General features: G+C 38.9%; 1 protein-coding gene and 1 long non-coding RNA gene across 5 annotated transcripts in view; one reads left to right on the top strand and one right to left on the bottom strand.

The window, feature by feature from the left end:
* aplp2 (amyloid beta (A4) precursor-like protein 2) overlaps positions 1-19,405 on the top strand; it is an 89,073-nt gene that overhangs the window by 65,170 nt on the left and 4,498 nt on the right. Inside the window, exons 5-16 of one of the 4 annotated variants that reach the window (XM_028463751.1) lie at positions 864-1,105; positions 1,171-1,355; positions 2,209-2,376; positions 3,879-4,012; positions 5,084-5,158; positions 6,931-7,089; positions 7,904-8,032; positions 11,750-11,849; positions 14,122-14,298; positions 15,200-15,235; positions 16,236-16,318; positions 18,226-18,303. In XM_028463751.1, the coding sequence (XP_028319552.1) occupies positions 864-1,105; positions 1,171-1,355; positions 2,209-2,376; positions 3,879-4,012; positions 5,084-5,158; positions 6,931-7,089; positions 7,904-8,032; positions 11,750-11,849; positions 14,122-14,298; positions 15,200-15,235; positions 16,236-16,318; positions 18,226-18,303 (1,566 nt within the window). The remainder of the gene's footprint in view (positions 1-863; positions 1,106-1,170; positions 1,356-2,208; positions 2,377-3,878; positions 4,013-5,083; positions 5,159-6,930; positions 7,090-7,903; positions 8,033-11,749; positions 11,850-14,121; positions 14,299-15,199; positions 15,236-16,235; positions 16,319-18,225; positions 18,304-19,405) is intronic. The other 3 variants (XM_028463752.1, XM_028463753.1, XM_028463755.1) reach the window with 3 other exon arrangements.
* LOC114473947 (uncharacterized) lies at positions 2,788-5,982 on the bottom strand. Its single transcript, XR_003675319.1, has 3 exons — positions 5,050-5,982; positions 3,779-4,036; positions 2,788-3,673 (listed from the first exon to the last, which is right to left on the bottom strand). It is a non-coding gene; the product is annotated as an uncharacterized LOC114473947 (long non-coding RNA).

Raw genomic sequence — 19,405 nt, 5'->3', positions numbered from 1 at the left:
GATCAGCGGTGCTGTCAGAAACCAGTCATGAAATAACATGATCATTAGTTGAACCATAACACTCTTAACTGTGACGCGATTTAAGTGACTATAGTCGCTTAAATTACCCATGATGAGTTACTTCAACATTGTCGCACTTTTTGATGGCTTCATCGCTCCAGTGACGTGACGACCCTGAGAGTGCTGCACACTTCTTCTACAGCGGAATGTACTTATGGTTTAAATGCTCCGGCTGCACTGAACACCCTTCTCTAACCGTGGGGAGAAACTCATTGCCGATTGGTTGTCGCGACACAGTGCCACTCGAAACGTTCAAAATGTTCAACTTTGAGTGACTTGAAGAGAGGTTGCTTGACGCCACGTCATTTACATTGATCTAGTCGCCAGACACGCTGAAGTCACGTTCCTTAACTTGTACAGCTGCTCAATGTGATCAAAATTCAGTGTTTTCCTGTTCAAGAAAAGTATAAAAGGATGAGAAACATTTGAAACATGTCAGGACGTTGGCCGAATATTTTAATGAACCATCTGTGTCCGACCGATCACGCCGTTCATTCAGCGCACACACACACACACAGCATGCTGATTGGCTCAGCATGATGGCAACAACTCAAACCACGCCTTCATTAGACAGCAGATAATCATAAAAATTTTATTATTCATCATCATCATCATCTTTATTTCGTGTAAGCACTCGTTCAGAGTGCTTACACATAGTATGCTGATTGGCCCAGGAAGGGGATAATGGCACTGAAACTCTGCCTACATGAGACCTCAGGGGGCTGACAGATGCATTTCATTAGGTTATCTAATCTTCCGACATATGCCCAGGCCTTAACCCGTTCATTCCTCTGGTTCCTCAGGCGTGTTCTAAGAGCTCCATGACTCTGCACAGCTACGGCATGCTGCTGCCCTGTGGCATCGACAGGTTCCACGGTACTGAGTACGTGTGCTGCCCCACCTCCGCCCAGCCCTCCCTTCCCTCACAGGACGACGACGTGGAGGAGGAGACGGAGAATGAGGAGATTGATGGAGCCTACCCTGAGGAAGAGGAAGAGGAGGAGGAGGAAGAGGAGCTGGAGGAGGATGTGGCTGTAGAGGACAGGTGAGGGTGACTCCTGCAGTCCTTGTCAATTAAAGGTGAGGATAATCTATGACCGTGTCCCACAGCGAGACGCCACCCGACGAGCTGCCCACGCAGAAGGAGGAGCCTGCGGAGGAGGACGAGCGTGATGAAGATGAGGAAGAGTATCACTATGTGTATGAGGATGAAGAAGCAGACCGGGAGTCTGAGAAGAAAGAGAGCAAAGCATCAGAGACCCAGGAGGAGGACAAGGCTCTACAGGAGGTCAAAGGTAAAAGAAAAGTAACTTCAGTAATTTACTCCACACAGTTAATATTTCTAATCAACTAAGGTGCAAATATTATAATACCAAATATCTCTAACTTAATGATCAGTGCTTTACTGTAGTGTAACAGTGGAGCAGAACTCGAGTCTGACACATAGGATAAGATAATTAAGGACAAATAACAGAGAACCAAAAGGAATGAACAAAAAAATGGATAGAAAATTAAAGAAGTAAAAAACAGAAAGAAAGAATAATAATAAAATGAGGGGAGAAAGAAAGAAACGAAATTAATAGGGAATTAAAAAAGTACAATATTAAGAAAAGAAAGATGTGAGTTAAAGGAACAATAAATAATTAAGGAAAGAAAAAATGAAAGGAAAAAATGAAATGAAGAAGGAAGGAGGAAAATAAATGAATATGGAATGGAAAAACGTACAACATAAAGAAAAGAAGGAAGGAACTAAAAGAAACAAAATAATAGAATTTTGTTTCCCTTTAATATAGGAAGTAAAGGGAAGGAAGGAAGAGTGAAGGAAAGGAATATAGGAAGACATTGAATTAATTTGGAATGAAAAAAGTAGAACATAAAGAAGAAATTAAAGGAGGAAGTAAAAAGAAAACAAAATGATAGAAGGAAGGAAAGGAAGGATCAATAATAAAGGGAAGGAAGGAGCTAAAGAAGAAAAGGAAGGACGGAAGAAAATACATTTCCGTAAGATGGAATGAAAAAAGTACAAAATGAAGAAATAAATAAATAACCCCTGCTGCTGTGGTTTTGGTAGTGTTTTGTAAATCAGACTGTTCTCTGAGTGCTGCCCCCTGTGGCTGGAGGATCTAACAGCTGTCTCCCTGATAACAGCTGTGTGCACCCTGGAGGCTGAGACGGGCCCCTGCAGGGCCTCCATGCCCCGCTGGCACTTTGACCTGAGCCAGAGGAAGTGTGTGCGCTTTGTATATGGAGGCTGCGCTGGAAACCGCAACAACTTCGACTCAGAGGAATACTGCATGGCCGTATGCAAACGCATGAGTAAGTGACTCTTTCTCTGTCTTTCTTCTTTTTCTTTTCTTTTTTTTGCTTCTGCAGACAGTTTGTTTTTCTCACAAATGCAACTTTTACATTTTATTTCCTAATCTGATGTGTGGTGGATAATAGTTTATGTTAAGGTGAGTTAGGATAAATTACAGGAGATTAAGACTGGTTATGTTGGATTACAAGGTTTAATACCTAGACTGTAAAAAGAATGGACAGAACAAACTCCCCGATGGAGTGAAGCTTTTATTTTCAGAGCTCCCCCTGCTGATTGGCTGCAGTATAGGTCATAAGCCCCGCCTCCTCAAAGATAACGGATGGGATGTGGGTCAAACTGTAAAGTTGAAATACTCGTCACATAATTTTTTTCCAAACCTAAACTCTGCTGTGATCATGAGTTATCACCCTACATTGTGTTCAAGTGTTCATTTATCTGTGAAGTTTGTTTTAAATAAGTTATTTGAGGAGTAGCTGCTTTCACTGCTTCTCAAAACAACATTAAAAGCTCAGTTAGATAGATTTCTTGAGTGCGTCCAAACCCGGACCTTCCCCTAAGCAAGCCACAAGTACAACACTCACTCACACGTGCTGTCCCTTATAGGAGAAAAAGACTAAAGTGGATCATTTTGTGCAGCTGTTTGTTAATAAATGTGCCTGTGTGGCATTTTGCAACAGCAAATCTAACCCAGAATTTCCTTTCTGGTAATTTCCTTTTGAAATATATATTTCAAGAAAAATTTGTCAAATCAAAAAAAAATCCTATTTCACACTCTCAGTGGGAACGGGCAGCGCCACACCCTGGACAGGGCACCAGTCCATTGCAGGGCAAACACAAACACACGGACAATTTTGGAAAAATACCACGTGTTGCGCCTGAGTAGAACATGCAAACTCCACACAGACAGCACCTAAATGTAAATTTGCACACACCAGAAAATAAACGGATGGTTCTCATCACTCACTATTACTGCCAACCCGACGCACGCCGCTGCTCTGCACATTTGTGTTTTACTCGAGTTGACAACACGTTGACTCACTTGCACAGATTGTGCCAAATCTGACTGGATTTTGTCAAAAACATAAAAGCCCACTTTAAAGTTTGTAGGAAAAAAAACTCTGTACCTCCCTTTTTTCCTTTGTCTTTGTCTGGAGTAATGAATCGATGACGTTTCCTCCTGGCACCACCGTTGTTGTTTCAAGTTGTGGACATGCAAAGAGGGATTCTTTCATGTCTCTGATCAAAGGCCTGGAGCCTGTACAGTGGATGACCCCAGCTGTCAAACCATGATGTTCCCTAAAGTGTCAGAAAGATGTTGTGTCAGCAAAAAAGCCAATGTATGAGATGAAAGAAATCAACATGGAAAGACGTGTCAGATTGCCTTAAATGTATCAGACTTACTAAAAGCGGAGGAATGCCTAGGAGAGGAGTTGTCTGCTCCAAGTCGCCCGTCTGCCTCCGTCTGTGTCTGATCAATCACCATCTGCTTCTGACTTCACAGTTACGCCTCCGACTCCTCAGCCCACCGACGACGTAGACATCTATTTCGAGACCCCGGCCGACGACAAGGAACACAGCCGCTTCCAGAGGGCCAAGGAGCAGCTGGAGATCAGGCACCGCAACCGCATGGAGAGGGTGATTTTCCTTTTTCTAATCAACCTAGTGGTTTTGAAATACACAAAAATTAGATTGGTGCATTACATTTTTCATTCACAACGAATATGGAATCAAATCCTTAAACACTCTGTGGACGTGATTTACTAAGATCCCAAATAAAGAGTGCTAAAAAGAGTGTGGACGCTCAAAGGTTGTTTGCCTGTCGTGTGTGATTTAGTAAGATTAGGCCTCGTTCACCAATTTCATCTGAAATATCGCCTTAGGTTTTTTCTAACACGGTTATAAACTGACAACAAAGATTTACAAAATGAGAGCGAAAATATACAAAATAAGAAAAAATATATACCAAATAGAACAAAAATATACAAAATGAAAATAAAAATATACAAAACGAAAACAGAAATACAAAAATATACAAAATGAACCAAATTAATCAAGTGAGTCACTCAGATTTACCCAGGTCCATGAAATGAATCGAGTTTACCATAATTAAAGTTATTCTTGGAGCATTTGATGCACTGACTGAAAAATAGAATGAAACGTGTTATGTTTTGTAAATGTAAAGAGTCACTTTTTGTTAAATGGGATTAAAAAAAAATTAGAATTAAAACCTAAAATCAAAGCGCAAAATTGGAAAACAGCAAAATATTTGGGAACAATTAAAGAAAAACTTTATTTCAGACACTAAATTTTTGTATTAATGTTTTATTCATAAAAAAATTTACTTTTTAAAGTTTTTATCTATTCTTTTTTAAATTTTGGACCATTTTAGCCCAGATACACACTATAAAATAATGTGGGGCTTCAGTTCTGTGTGCTTCCTTTACTTTGACATCCATGCCCTCCGTTGTTCAAACGGGATCTGATACACATCTTTTATCAGTTAATGTGACAAAGCACAAGATAAAAAGCAGACGATGATGAAGCACAAACCCTCACCTTGCAGTTGTAAGACATGGCTGCTATCCACCGCTGCATCGTTCTGCCTTTATTCCATCCAGGAAATTGTAAATATTGAATTTGTGAGTGAAATTATTGAGTGAAGAGTTGCTCACCTCCACCTTCTTCTCTCCATTTTATTCTGTCCAGGTCAGAAAAGAGTGGGAGGAGGCCGACCGTCAGGCTAAGAACCTTCCTAAGGCAGAGAGACAGACATTGATCCAGGTAAGAGCTGCACCTTTGACGCTGCCTGCTCCGTTAAAGCACCTCTCTATCTGTTGATGCTCTATCTTTGTCACTGTGAAGCTCAATCAGGCCACTGTCTGCTGTGGAAGACACTAAATAAGTTCCTGACTCCATCTGGAAGGTGTCAGAATCGCAGTTTTTTGGGCAGAAAAGAGGAAAGGATTGCCAGCTGCTGGGGGGCGCGTGTGTGCAGCCTTTTGTGGGCATTCCACCGCATTTCCTGTAGCTAGGGGGAGGGAGGGAGGGCAAACAGATGGCCAACAAGGCGTTGAAATATAATCCCTTTACTCTGTTTCCAAAGACAGTCAGATGACATGTGATTACCTTGAATAGATCCAGTTGAGAAACAAAGTTCCAGGTGGCGAGGGGGAGAGGAAGATGGGGGTGGGGGAAACGGCGCGCCTTTCTGCATAACACCAGGTGATAGATGAGACAGCCTTGGACAGCCAAGACTGGCTTTGGGAGTCAAAGACGATAAGCGATTTGTTTTCGATTCGGGCTAGCTTTATTCTGATAGCCCTGAGTCCCGGGTCTCCCAGCAGGAGCAAGCAGAGCAATCAACTTCTCCAAGTTGGATTCAATTTTGCGTAAATGTTCCAATAGCAGCTCCTGCTTGCTTTTGAGATCATTCATCACATGAGTCTGAGTGTTGAGAGCCCTGCTCCATCCATCAGAAATGACTGGCAGCCTTCTCAAAACAGCTGCCAATGCAATACAGACATTGCAATAGGTCAGAAAGCTGCCAGCTCCAATCAGCAGCATGCCTGCAACCATAATTCCAATCATGTAGATGTCTTCCACGGAAAGTATCAACAGACACACAACTCGCCACTTGTTCCAAGGGTCGAGTGCATATCCAGCCGCAAACGAGAGGCCAACTGATCAATTCCATAATTCCAGTGTAGAATGAGATGCAAAATATTTTTGCTCCTTTTAATGCATTTTTGCCACTTCATCAAATTTCAATGCCTTTTCTGCACAGTTTTTTCACTTTCAATTCATTTTCAGCACCTATAAACCCTTTCCACCACATGTTGCATATGTTGACCCACTATTGTCACTTTTAACCTCTTTTCACCATATTTCATGGTTATTTTTGCCAATTTATCCACATTTACAATTTGTCATGCCCAATATTTGCCAGTTTAAACTAATTGTTCCAATATTGGCACTTTGAACCACTCTTTGATAACTCTAATTTGCAACTATCAACCAATGTATGTGGTTTTGGAAAAAATCCCATTTCACACCTTTTCTACGGGCCCCAAAAAGCTCTCCCCTTATAGATGGCCACGTCTCCACATGACTGTTTTATTTCTGTATCCTAGTACAGTGCCCGTCGGAAGTATGTATTCATATGAGTATGTGTTTGAAGGTTGGATGTACAAAGAGGTGTACATATGTTATATGTACACATGTTATAAGGGGGTATATTTGCAGGTGCAAAGTAAAATAGCGTGTGCGATTTCCCCATTTCATTCTATGGGACATGCGCATGATAAATGTGTTTGGGGTCATTATGTGTATTTTTGTTTCTTTTTGTTGTGTTTTTGTGCATTTTTTGTATTATTATTGTTTTTTGTTGTTATTGTAGTGTGATTCTGGAGTCATTTTGTGTATTTTTGTATATTTTTTGGTGTAGTTTTGTACATTTTTTGGTGTAGTTTTGTATATTTTTTGGTGTAGTTTTGTGCATTTCTGTTGTCATTTTGTGTATTTTTTTGTATATGTGACGATGACGTTGTATGCAGCACTTCCAAGCCATGGTGGAGTCCCTGGAGGAGGAGGCGGCCAGCGAGAAGCAGCAGCTAGTGGAGACTCACCTAGCCCGGGTTGAGGCCATGCTGAACGACCGCCGCCGCATGGCCCTAGAGAACTACCTGGCTGCCCTGCAGGCCGACCCCCCTAGGGTACGCAACATGCAGACACACATACACTTTATGTCAAAACTCATGAGTAAGGGACTTTAACTGGCAACAGGCAAACAACTTCATACTTTTTCATTCTTTTTTCCATTTTATTGTCTAATGAATCTTTTTATTGTTAGAACGCAATTATAATAGCATAGTCTGATTTTTTTTTTTTTTTTTTACCAATCATTTTATCCCAGCATCTAGAATATTTGGGACAGTCCTTAGTATGAGTACTACTACTCATACTTAGTATGACTTAGTATGAGTACTACCAATACTAAGTCTGACGTCAAAGTTATTATGTAGTGCAATCACATTGGATAGTATGAAAAGATTGAGTACGCGAGAAATCTCTGTTAATATTTGCCTTTTCTAATCATCATACAAACACATTTGCGCTCATGTCCATCGGACCTGTGTTTGATCTGCCTGTGGATGATGAAATGAGTGGATTAAAGCGAAAACAAAAATCTCTCCACGAGCACAAACCCCATCACATTCCAACCTGCGGCTCTAATCCAGCTGCCTTTTATCCACTCAGCTTTTGATTTTTGGGCAGTGTATGGTTTTGGTGCTCTGCTGAAATGTGTTGTTTTTAAACAGCCTTTGGGAAATTACTAAATAGAAGAGAAGATTTCATATTTCTTAAAATCTAATGGTTCTAATGATATCCTGACTGGCTGCATTTGTTGCACCTCTGATTTGGCTCGTTGCATCACTTTGATTCATAAAGCTCAAACAACAATAAATGAAAACCTGAACAGTGATCCAACTAAGTGATCGTCTGTCTTCATCCCTGGTATGTCTGCAGCCTCACCGCATCCTCCAGGCCCTGAGACGGTATGTCCGCGCCGAGAACAAGGACCGCCAGCACACCATCCGCCACTACCAGCACGTCCTGACCGTGGATCCAGAGAAAGCTGCTCAGATGAAGTCACAGGTCAGTGCTTCACACACTCACGACTCAGGTGAAGGATTCATGGTAGGATCTGCTCTACGAGTAATGTCTGTGTGTTGAAGTGTGGGGAAGGAGAGGATAGAGAACTAAGAACAATATATATTTATTTCAGACTTTGATATTTGTATTGTACTTCTCGTTCGACTTGGTTGGTTATTGAACGAGTCCATTTAAAGCTGATATCCGGAGTTTCTGAGAAATCTATGTTTATGTATGATTCTTTTGAAATGTGTAAAAATACCTAACTGATCTTTTACTATGGTCTACTGCCGGTTCATATACGTCAATGTATACAAGTCCCACCTTCATCCTATAGACCCATAGAAAATTGAGCCGCTATCGCCCAGCCAATAGGCTTCGACTTCCTGTAGCGAAGGCTGTCAATCAAAGTGAATGCGCATGAGTAAATTGTGCACGAAAACAAGGCCGCTCATCACAGTAGCAAACAGCTATCACTCTGAGCAGCGTATCATCATGGAGGAGCACTCCGAAACTCCAAAGCTTCTACTAAAAATCTAAAGAAAAGTCTGGGTACAAAGCTTGCGGATAAACATCTTTGTGACCGCATCAGAATTTATCTCGGAGCTGCTTTTCAAAGGTGGAGGGAGTTGTGGCTTTTAAAAGGATTCCGAACTGACCCTGATTTGGCGACATTTCTCATGGACAAGTAATAAACATGTTTTAATCAAACAACTATAAGTGTTTTATTAGTGAAAAGCAATACTACACGTGTGTTGGTGTGTTAAATATCGTTTTGTTCCGCGATGCGCATACACAAAAGTAGAGGCGTGGCTTCGGGTAGATTGGCAGAGGCAGGGGAGGAAGTGGAGCTGTTTAGGGAGGGACATCAAGACATTCACTTTTGAATTTTCTCTCTCTCTTTTCATCCTCCAAATATCAGCTTTAAAGAGTTAAATCTTTACTGAGACTGAAGGCGAGTGTCAAGGATTCACTTGAATTGATTCACTGACAGAATCCCACAAACACCATTAAACCAACAACTGGATAAAATATTTTATGACATATATATATAAAATTATATTTATTATATATTATAATATATTATATCACATATAATATAATTTTATTGCATTGGAAACTCTTAGGACTGGAAGTAGGTGCATTCAAGCGGAAGTTGGGATTTTTCAAAATAAAACACCTGAAAGTTAAATGCATACAATTTAGAAAATAAAACAGAGAGAAATTGTATATAATGACGTTCCTTTTTTACATTAAAATACATACAATTCAAACAACTGAAGTTGTTTTTTTTTAATCCGGCCTTAGGGTTAAAATGACAAGACTCACTGAAAATAATCAGGACTCTAGTGAAGTGGAACAAATGTGGGAGTCACTCAGATGAACTCGGATCCATGACTTGAATAAAATTAACCAGTTTCATGTCATAGCTACAGCTTCATCACAGAAAACATTTGAGCTTCAGTACGACAAATTTCTGTGCACAATCTTTAAAATGTGCGTGAATTTCAATGTTATTTTGATATGACTCTGCTGTCCATCAAAGGATCAAAGTGATGTTCAGCAGTGGGTTTTTGTTTAGGAGTTTGTTCTCTGCCTGACAAGACAAGAAAAATAAATGAAATTCCAACAATTTAATGTACTTGCATGCAAACCATTCATTCACACATATCCTAAATTAGATAATATGGCGTTTGTAGATTTTACACTGAAAAATCATCCCATGGTCCAGACGATATGCTCTAATAGGCAGGATTTGGCCAACTAGCCTTAAGTTTGACACCTCTGTTGTAGACATAGAGCAAAACTTGATAACACAGTGTATGCTAGATATTTTGTGGTTTGGCTGTTCATTGTAAGAACAAACGAGGAGGATCTTGTGCTTCGGGTCGTGCTCAGAGCAGAGAGGAATAAGGATGTCTCCGTCTTTCTCAGTGTGTGTGGGAGGTTGAAAGTGTGTGTGTGTGTGTGTGTTTGATGCAGTCCTGGAGGCGGGACGCTTCTCTCATTTAAGCCTCAGCCCAAGATTAACACAGCATCAGGTCTTGTGTAATGCTGGTGTGCAGGGATTTGGCCGGAAGTTGCATAAAATGACTCCATAAGCTCCTAAAACATACAAAATGAGGCCAAAAACACAAAGGACAGAAAACCCATAAAAACTCTCAAAATGACAAATAAGTCAACTAAATGATTCCATAAACACACAGAAGAACACGTTAACGACAAAAATCCAAGAAAAAAAACTCTCAAATTGACAAATATTTGGAATAAAGTACTCCAAAAACACCGTCACAAAATGATACACAAAAAATATATACACAATATGAATCCAAAAATACACAAACTATCAATAAAATGACCGATTGATGCACAAAACGACAACTAAAATGCACAAAAGACTTACACAATGATGCCAAAAACACATGAAAAACACACAAAATGACTCCAAAGACAGATAAACGTCAACAAAAACATAAGAAAGGTCCATATAATGAGAGTTTAAATAGAAAAAAACTTAGTTTTTTTCTTGTTCTGGTGTTCAGACTGGTCATTGTTCTATAACGTGGCCCTCGGATCAGACAAACATATTTTTGTGTCTCTGCTCTCATCTGTCAGGACAGTGCAGATGGAAATCTGTGGGTGAATCTGTCTTATTTTCAGTCTGTTTCTGTTGAATAAGGAGCATTGTTCTTGAAATGAATAAGTCAGTGATATTTGTTCCTCCAAACACTCTTTTGAGACTAAATCACAGATATTTGCTGTGGGAGTCACTGAGGTGGTGTTTTCCGTGTGTTGTCGCCACCTGTTGGTGTCTGTGGTGAACTGCAGCCTGCTCATTTCTACCAACTCATAATTCTCCAAACTTCTCTGGTTGCAGTGAGTGGAATAGATTTATTTCAGTAAATATTAAAACATTTGTTTCAGTGACGTGCTGTGTCGTAAGAACGGCTTTATGTCTAACTTGTAGCGACTTGTTGTATGTGTATGAGTTGTCTGACTGGAAGTCTGTCAGTGTTGATTCAGCACAAATGTGTCACCTTGTTTAGTCGCGTGAACATTACTTTTTTTTATTTTATTACATCTGGTTAGATTTGAAGGATTTTTGTCCACATTTTTGTTTTTGTTTTTTTAGCTTCTTTGTTTTCTTTTACAATATTTACAGCAAATAAACCAATGGGTTTAGCACAATAACTATTAAAATAGAATTGTAAATATTAAGGTTCTTTTTAAAATGATAAAATGTTCTTTATTAAATCACATTATTTTAGTACGCTGTTATTTTTTGTTGTGGTCATGTGTATTTTTCTCTTATTTTGTGTGTTTTTGTTGTCCTTTCTTGTATTTGGACATATTCTTGTGTTTTTGTTGTCATTGTGTGTTTTTGAAGTCCTATTGTATATTTTCTTCCCATTATGTGTGTTTTTCTCTCATTTTGTGTGTTTTTGAAGTCCTATTGTATATGTTCTTCCCATTATGTGTGTTTTTGTTGTCCTGTTAGTTTTTTCTTCTCATTTTGTGTGTTTTTGGGTATCTATCGGTTTTGTGTTTCTGTTGTCCTTTTCTATATTTTATTCTCATTATGTGTATTTTTCTCTCATTTTGTCTATTTGCCCCTGTCTGATACACTGCATTGGTTGGTGTTGGCAATAGATTTTAGCCTCTTCTCAGTGTGTTTTATTATTTTCTGATTACTTTCTAACTTACTTTCACCATCCTCAGGTGATGACACACCTGCGGGTGATCGAGGAGCGGATGAACCAGAGTCTGTCGCTGCTCTACAAAGTGCCGTACGTTGCCGAAGAGATTCAGGATGAAATTGGTGAGTCAGATCAAAGCCACCAGGAAGGAAATCTACACCTTCTCCTTTTTTTTCGTCTTTTGTGTGAAAGGTAAAACGAGAGCAGGGAGAAGTTCTTTTGTGTCTCGTACTGTATGTAGGTAGAATAACAATTTTTGTAAAGGTTTTCCACTCGGCAGCTTTTCAAACACAAAGCTTTGAAACTCTTCCTGAATCATTTTCATCTTCAGCAGCAGGAAAAGTTGTGGATGGTTCAACATTTTCTCCTTTCTGCTTCATTTCTGAAAGATTCATACTTTGGTGCAGATTAAAGGGCGACGTGCAGACGGTGACAGAACTGGGTCACGCACAGAGAGAACACACACACACTCTTCTTTAGGGACTTGTGCAGGTCTACAAAGAAAAATCGCTCACAGAAAACTACTAATTGGTGCTTAGCGGACGAAGGGAACAAAGATCTCCTGTTGCAGCTCAGAGAGGAGGAATGTGTAGCCAGGTTTTCTAAAGCAGTAAGCCCACATTCTACCACAGGTGAGCTGAGCACAGGCATCAGTATTAGGTTTGGTTTTCTCTTCACCCACAAACTACAGACTGGATTTTACCCCAAACTTCAATCAGATCAGACTTAATCTTTAATCGTAAAGCTAAGGCTATGTTTGAGAAGGCACACTCTGTATTATACACTACAAACACAATGAGTATATACTGTCTACTATATACTATATGTAGTATGATTAGGATGCTTAGCGTTCCCACTGAAGTATACTTCCAAGTTTCCCAAGATGCATTTGGAACCTATGATAACAAAAACCTGAAGCACGCTGAGGCTAATCATCTCAGTTGATTGTCCACCTTTGAAAGTTCTGAAAACATTTGAAGTGAGAATATCAACATGTGCTCATTTGATCCACGAAACTCACCTCATTCTGACATTTTTGGAGACCCTCCGTTATGCCACTGACAAAATTTCCAGTTAGCTTCAAAACAAGCCCTATTTACAAAAGTGTTGAAAAACTAATGTTAGAAAATAAGAGATGCTCTTATTATCTCCCGTCACAAAGTGTGTCTTTGGGGTATCAAAAACGTTAAAGTTAAAAAGCAAAGTTATTTTTTCCAGAGTTATTGCCCTTGTTTCCATTTTTTGGACTCTGAGAAAAGCTGTCCCCTATGAAGATACCTTGAACAGACACCGTTTAAGATAGGATAACCAAATTTGGTGTGTGGCTTCAGGGTATCAATACCTTGATGAAGTTTGAAAATGAAAAATGCGCAATATTTTTTTCCGGAGTTATTGCCCTTGTGCTGTTTTTTTTTTTTAAACTTTGTTCAAGGTATCTTCAAAAGGGACAACTTTTTTAGAAACTGTTTAACATAGTTAGTAATTTTATATTCTGATGTGATAATATTTTCATATATATACATCTAAATTCTTAGATTAGAAGGGCGACCGTGGCTCAGGTGGTAGTGGGTCGTCTTCTGATCGAGAGGTTGGGGGTTCGATCCCAGTACCTGACTATGTGTCGAAGTGTCCTTGGGCAAGACACTGAACCCTAAGTTGCTCCCAGTGGTCGACTAGCGCCTTGTATGGCAGTCCTGTCCCACTGGTGTGTGAATGTGAGAGTGATTGGGTGAATGAGCTGATATGTAAAGCGCTTTGAGACTGCTTCAGTGTGGTGATAAAGCGCTATATAAAATCAAGTCCATTTACCATTTACCATTTAGGACATTTAGGAAAAGGTTGTGAGTTATAATGACAACCAATCTGGCGGGGGATGTTGATGATCACGTCTTCTTGTTTTGAAAAGGGGATGTTTGACTTTTAGCTTCAAGCCGGTCCCAGGATGATTTTACATTCCGCTCGCAATGCATCATGGGGCGGTTGAGTACATGCATTTGGGTTTTTCTAGCATTATCAATTGTTTACTACATACTCATTTTGACGTCATATTTAAACAGCCTAAATCTATAAAGCTGGCCAAAATTAACACTTTTATACCTTTTGATTTATTTATAAGTGTTGAATCTCTGTATGACAGGTCATTTCCAAACTTTGCAAACTAAGTCTGATAAAGCTACAGGTGTAGAAGTCACCTACGTAAATGCTGAGAAAAGTAAAGGTTCACTGAGCTCAAACAGTATTTTGGCTGTAGTCTTTAAAGTTGAATTAATGAGATGTTTAATGAATGAATGAATAAATAATTGTTTGAAATAAGTCACATGCAGTCTGCATGTAAGGAAACATTGGAAATACTTTTATGGTAACAATGTCTCACACTCTCTGCCTACTTTACAGACGAGCTTCTGCAGGAGCAGAAAGCCGACATGGACCAGTTCCTGTCCTACATCTCTGAATCTCAGCCCGACGTCACCGTGTCGTCGTCTGAAGAGAGCGTGGAAGTCCCCGTCTCTGAGAACAAGCCCTACCGACCCATCCAGGTCACATCACTGGGGTCCCGTACGGAGCCCGAGGGTGAGGAGCAAATAAGTCACACCAATCAAACAAGCAGCAGTGACATCAGATTAACACTGGGCACAGAGCATGCAGCTCTGTATGCCATTACATTTGTGCCACAAATCTACACGAACAGAAGAAAAAAAAAAAAACAAAAAAAAAAAAGAGAAATTCCCTCATAAATCATTCTTGCAAACTAGTCAGCAGAAGAAAATGAATAAATAATATATATTAACATAATTAATCAATCACAACACTGGAGTGAAAGTTGATTCCAAGATTATCTTCCAATCAGTGGTAGTGTTGGATAGTTGTGATGGAAAATGTCCTGGTTTTTAAATGTGCACCGAGAGTTTCTAAATGTAGTTTAACACTACAGTCATTAGCTGCATTTATATCATCCTTGGAAATGTGAAAAATCTAAATAGTAGAATCTAAAGTTCACAGACAATGAAAATGTTGGTATTTATTCAAATCTTAAAGGATGAGTGGTCGGGGCTTGTTTTTTCAGTTTACGCATGTTTCCATGTGAAAACACACATTTTTACAAACCATTGAGAAGGAGGCAATGGTTCAGTGTTGAACCAAAGCTGCCTTTATGATTCTAAACAGACTTATCCATCAGTTTGAACATGCTGGCCTGTTTGGTATTGAGGACAGGAACCTAAACTAGTGTGTACCGACTTATCCAGCTCCATTTAGAGAAATTATTACCATTAAGAGCGGTTTAAAGCCCTAAAGGCTCAGAGGAAGCACACCGACTTATTATTTGGTTTCCCCAAGATTCATTTTTTGCACTTTTTTTATTAACAAACTCTGTTTCTTATCAATTAACACACCCTGACTTCTCTCTTCTTACCTAAGTTTTCTGTCTTCTCTCTCTGTTTTTTTGGTTTTGTTGCTCATTTCTAACGCCAAGGCGACCTATCAGAGTCCCCACGTGCCTTCAACAAAGGTTGGTGCCTTCTGTTGCTTTTTGTTTCATCTGCTTCATCCCATCATCACACATACCGCTCACACACATCACACTATCACTGGTTATTTTCTTTACTCCCTCTGGGGCTTCCGTAGTTTATAGAAGACGTCGCCTTTCCTTTAAATGTGCCCACAGGTAACAATAACTTAAGGGTTAAATGTGCAAAAAAAACAAAAAAAACGGATGTATAGTTTGTTTAAACTCCAAAAAACTTGGCAACTTGATTGGTTTATTCCAACAATTTATTAGTTTTCATAGAATCTCATTAAGAAACTGTTTCCACAGTGAAGGACCTAAAGTATGAAAGTAGTACTTTTTCCGCTGTAATAAAACCAGTTGATAAATCAATAAAATGATGGAAATGTTAGATGTAAATGTGAAATTACATTGTTGTTATCTGCATTTTTATTTTAAAGTAGTTTTTAAAAGAAGTTTTTAGTGGATTTTATTTGTGCAACAAAAAAATTAAAATGTTTTTCACGTAATTCACCTTTAACCTTCCCGTGACCCACAAAAAAGAGGTCCTCGACTACTTTTTGGGTCGCAATCCATGAGTTGAGAACGCCTGATTTGAAGAGTACTCAAATCAAACATTTACACTAAAAAAAAAAAAAAAATGTTTTGTAGGTTTTAAATCAATTAATTGAATGTTTTCATCTGTATTCGTCCCAGTTGAGTTTATCACACGTCCTTTTACAGTTAATAAAATTAATCTAACCATCTCATCCAAGTTGGTAAGTGTCCTGAGATGCATTTCTTGAACGATGTGTTAGAAAACAAAGACCTTTGTATAAATTACACAAATGGCCTCTCAGACTGTGAAAGCTCTTTGTTTGTCAGCGGTGCAGGAGGTGACGAGCTGCTTGTGTCACTCACCAGTGTCGCCTTTCCTGCCTGTTGGTTTCACTCTCGCTTTCTTTACTCTTTTCTCTCCCACTGTTCTGCCGTCGCTGATTGCGTCTCTCCTCTTTCTCCTCAGGCTCCGCCATGTCTGGATTGGACGGACCGATCGGTGCAGAGGAGAAGATCATCAACAGCAAACCCAAGATCAGCCAGAACGTGGTGAGAGCTCAGCCGCTTCATGCTGTATACATTACTGAATCATCCTAGAGAAACATACACTGTTAATTTTATTTATTAATTTTTAGATTTTTAAGTCCTCGATTGCATGAAGTCAGTTCAAAATAAGAGCCGATTAGTAAGAATTTAAGTAATCCCACTTCAACACTTAGAGGATCTGCAGCTTACCTAAAGTCTGTCCCTCATTGGATGAAAACAGTTTATGCAACAATGTACAAAACAAGGCCTAAAATGTATAATCATAAACACTTTTGGAGCATTCAAAGCTGTTTGAAAAGTCCAGGCTCCTCAATTTTTATTTAATAATACTGTTTGTTTATTTATTTTTTTGTATTTTATTTAGTGCACTTATTCCAGGTTCAGAAGCGCATAAGAGGAAAAGGATTTAGGCAGACGGTAGAATACGCGCAAGGGCAGATTTGAATGGGAACGCCCACATTTCAGGGTCGCTCTACTTAGAGTGCGTAACTGTGATGGAAGCTCGCAGCGATTGACTTAAGTACAGGGGGAGAATAGACACCTTATTAATTATCATACATAACATTTTAAATATATGGGTTTTTTTCTTGTACAACTCTCACATAATACATATTTAATCTAAATCGTTCCATTTTTTTGGACATACATAACTTTTAGAGCCTCTTGCTGCTTTCACATTCTATTGTTTTCCTTTTCTTCACCCGCAATAAGAATTATAAATTCTCCCACAACCTGTCAAAACAATTCAATACTAACTTAGATCTAAATGTTTACTCAAGTTGCACAAGTAGAAAAGTTTTGAGGTTATCTTTAATAATATCTCGAGGTTTCATACAGCTCGTACTTTTAACTGTTTCTGTGCATGTTGCTCTTCGTTGCTTCACCAGTCTGTGATCATCGCCCGTGTTTGTTCTACATGTTAATCAAGCATTTGATACATGCATGCATGTTTTTGCTCGTGCAAGTTTTGTTGTTGTTATTGTTGTTTTTAAATGGAACGATGTGTTGCTAAACCTGATTTAAGATCACTGCTCTCGGTAATGAAAAGCCATTTAGAAAGGGCTCGTCTACTGTGTGCTCAGCAGTTTGCTGGCTCCGCCCTCCAGGTTGCACAGATCAGCGTCACGCAAACAGATCATGTGCTCTGCAGAAAAGCGTTGAAAAACTGACAAAAATAACGAAAAATATACAAACAAAGACACAAAAATGTACAAAACAATAAAAAAAAGATAACAAATATACAAAAATACACAAAATGACAACAAAAATACATAGAATTGACTAACACCTCACCTAACACCAACCAAAGAACACTAACGGGCAGATAAATATACAAAATGACAACCTAAGTTGCAGAAAATGTAACAAAATACACAAATCACAGAAAAATATACAGAATAAAACACAAACATAAACAAATGTGACTAATAACACAATGAACACTAACCAAAGTATACAAAATGGCAAAAAGATATACAAAACAATGGGAGAAATAGACAAACTAACAACAAAAATACACAACAATGACTAATAGTGCAGTAAACACCAACCAAAACACACAGAATGGCCAGAGAAATTAAACAACAAAAATACACAAAATAATAACAGAAACACAAAACAGCAACACAACCCCTTCTCTGTATTAATGCTCAGAATGGTCATTATTCTATCACGTTTGTTGCCCTCGCTATGATAACAGTTGCCCACCTTTGTATAGAACATCAAACATTGAAGTTATACATAAGTGAGTAAAGAATTGTCAGATATATCCTATTTGGGTGACCCTGAATGTGGACAAACTGTGGACCAGGATTAGACCCCGCCCCCCTCTGTCTCGCCTTTTCTGTTCCTGCTTTCCATGTCCCAAATGACGGCGTGGGTAACGTGCGCTCCCCTGTCTGTGTTGACAGGTGATTGATGAGTCACTGGATGTTAAAGAAGTGGTTTACAGTGCAGAGAGAGTCAGCATTATGCATGATGATAAGCTGGTGAGTACAGCGGCGCCCTCTTCAGGGCTCTCTGGGAACGTTAGGTATGAGAAAGCAGGACACTCGCTGTGTTACATCACAGCACAATGTTTTTTTTTTTAATTCATTTCCAAACCTCGGGTTACTGTAGTTTGTTTATTTCTGCATGAGTTGCATGCAGTTCATACAGTGAATGTGAATCCAAGCTGAGCATGCTCAGTTTGTGTGTACGAATTAACATTATTAGAGACAAATCTGTCTTTGTGGGACTTGTGTGGGTCACACAGGAGAGATTATTACTGCGATGTGGAGTCTAGGTGTTTATTTTAACCAAATGTTAAATGTTTGCATGCACATTGCACCAGTCGGCAATTTTCAGTGGTTTATTAACTAGATTCAGGAAGTTCATGGAAAGCTGTTTAGCATCAGTTTGATATCAACTACTCAATTTTACCTTTTACTAGTGGGCAAGTAGACTTTACTAGTGAAGCAAAACGTGTCACTAGTACAACTAGTAAGCCTTATATGCCAATAAGAAGGTGGAGAAAAGCTAATTCAAGCTGGCCATTGGCTTTCAAAAATATTAATATTAATCACATAGCTGGATTTGGTTATAATCCCTCCTACTTGATTTGTATTAGGTCTACTAGTATTACCAGTGAGATTATGAGTGTCACTAGATTAGTAGTACCAGTAAACAAACCTTTTGTTCTAATAATGAAGGGTTTTTGGTATACTAATGCACAGGAAGACTTTACTCCTAAAGCAAAATAGTTGTTAACAATTTTGTGTTATTAGTAGTTCTAGTAAAGCTTTAAGTTTTTACCAGTACACCCTTAAAACCACTTTTTTCTGCTGAATACATTCATGTAGTCTTCTCATGCACTAGGACACTAAAAGCCTTTACTAGTAGTAGGACAAACTGTTTCCTAGTAGAGGTGTCCCGATCTGATATTAGCCTGAAAACGAATATCAGATTCAAAACTCTGGATTCTTCTTTTTTTTTTTTTTTTTCTTTCTTCCCTCAATTCATTTATTTTATTTAATTGTAGAAAACTGTAGATATTATGTTGAAGATTAAAATTTATGTAACCAGTTTGTTGCCGACTATCGTTCTCTGAGT

The sequence above is a fragment of the Gouania willdenowi genome, chromosome 13 (assembly GCF_900634775.1).
Source record: "Gouania willdenowi chromosome 13, fGouWil2.1, whole genome shotgun sequence".
Classification (NCBI taxonomy): domain Eukaryota; kingdom Metazoa; phylum Chordata; class Actinopteri; order Blenniiformes; family Gobiesocidae; genus Gouania; species Gouania willdenowi.
Note: the sequence above shows the minus strand (reverse complement) of the source record. Positions and strands in the feature narration are given on the sequence as shown.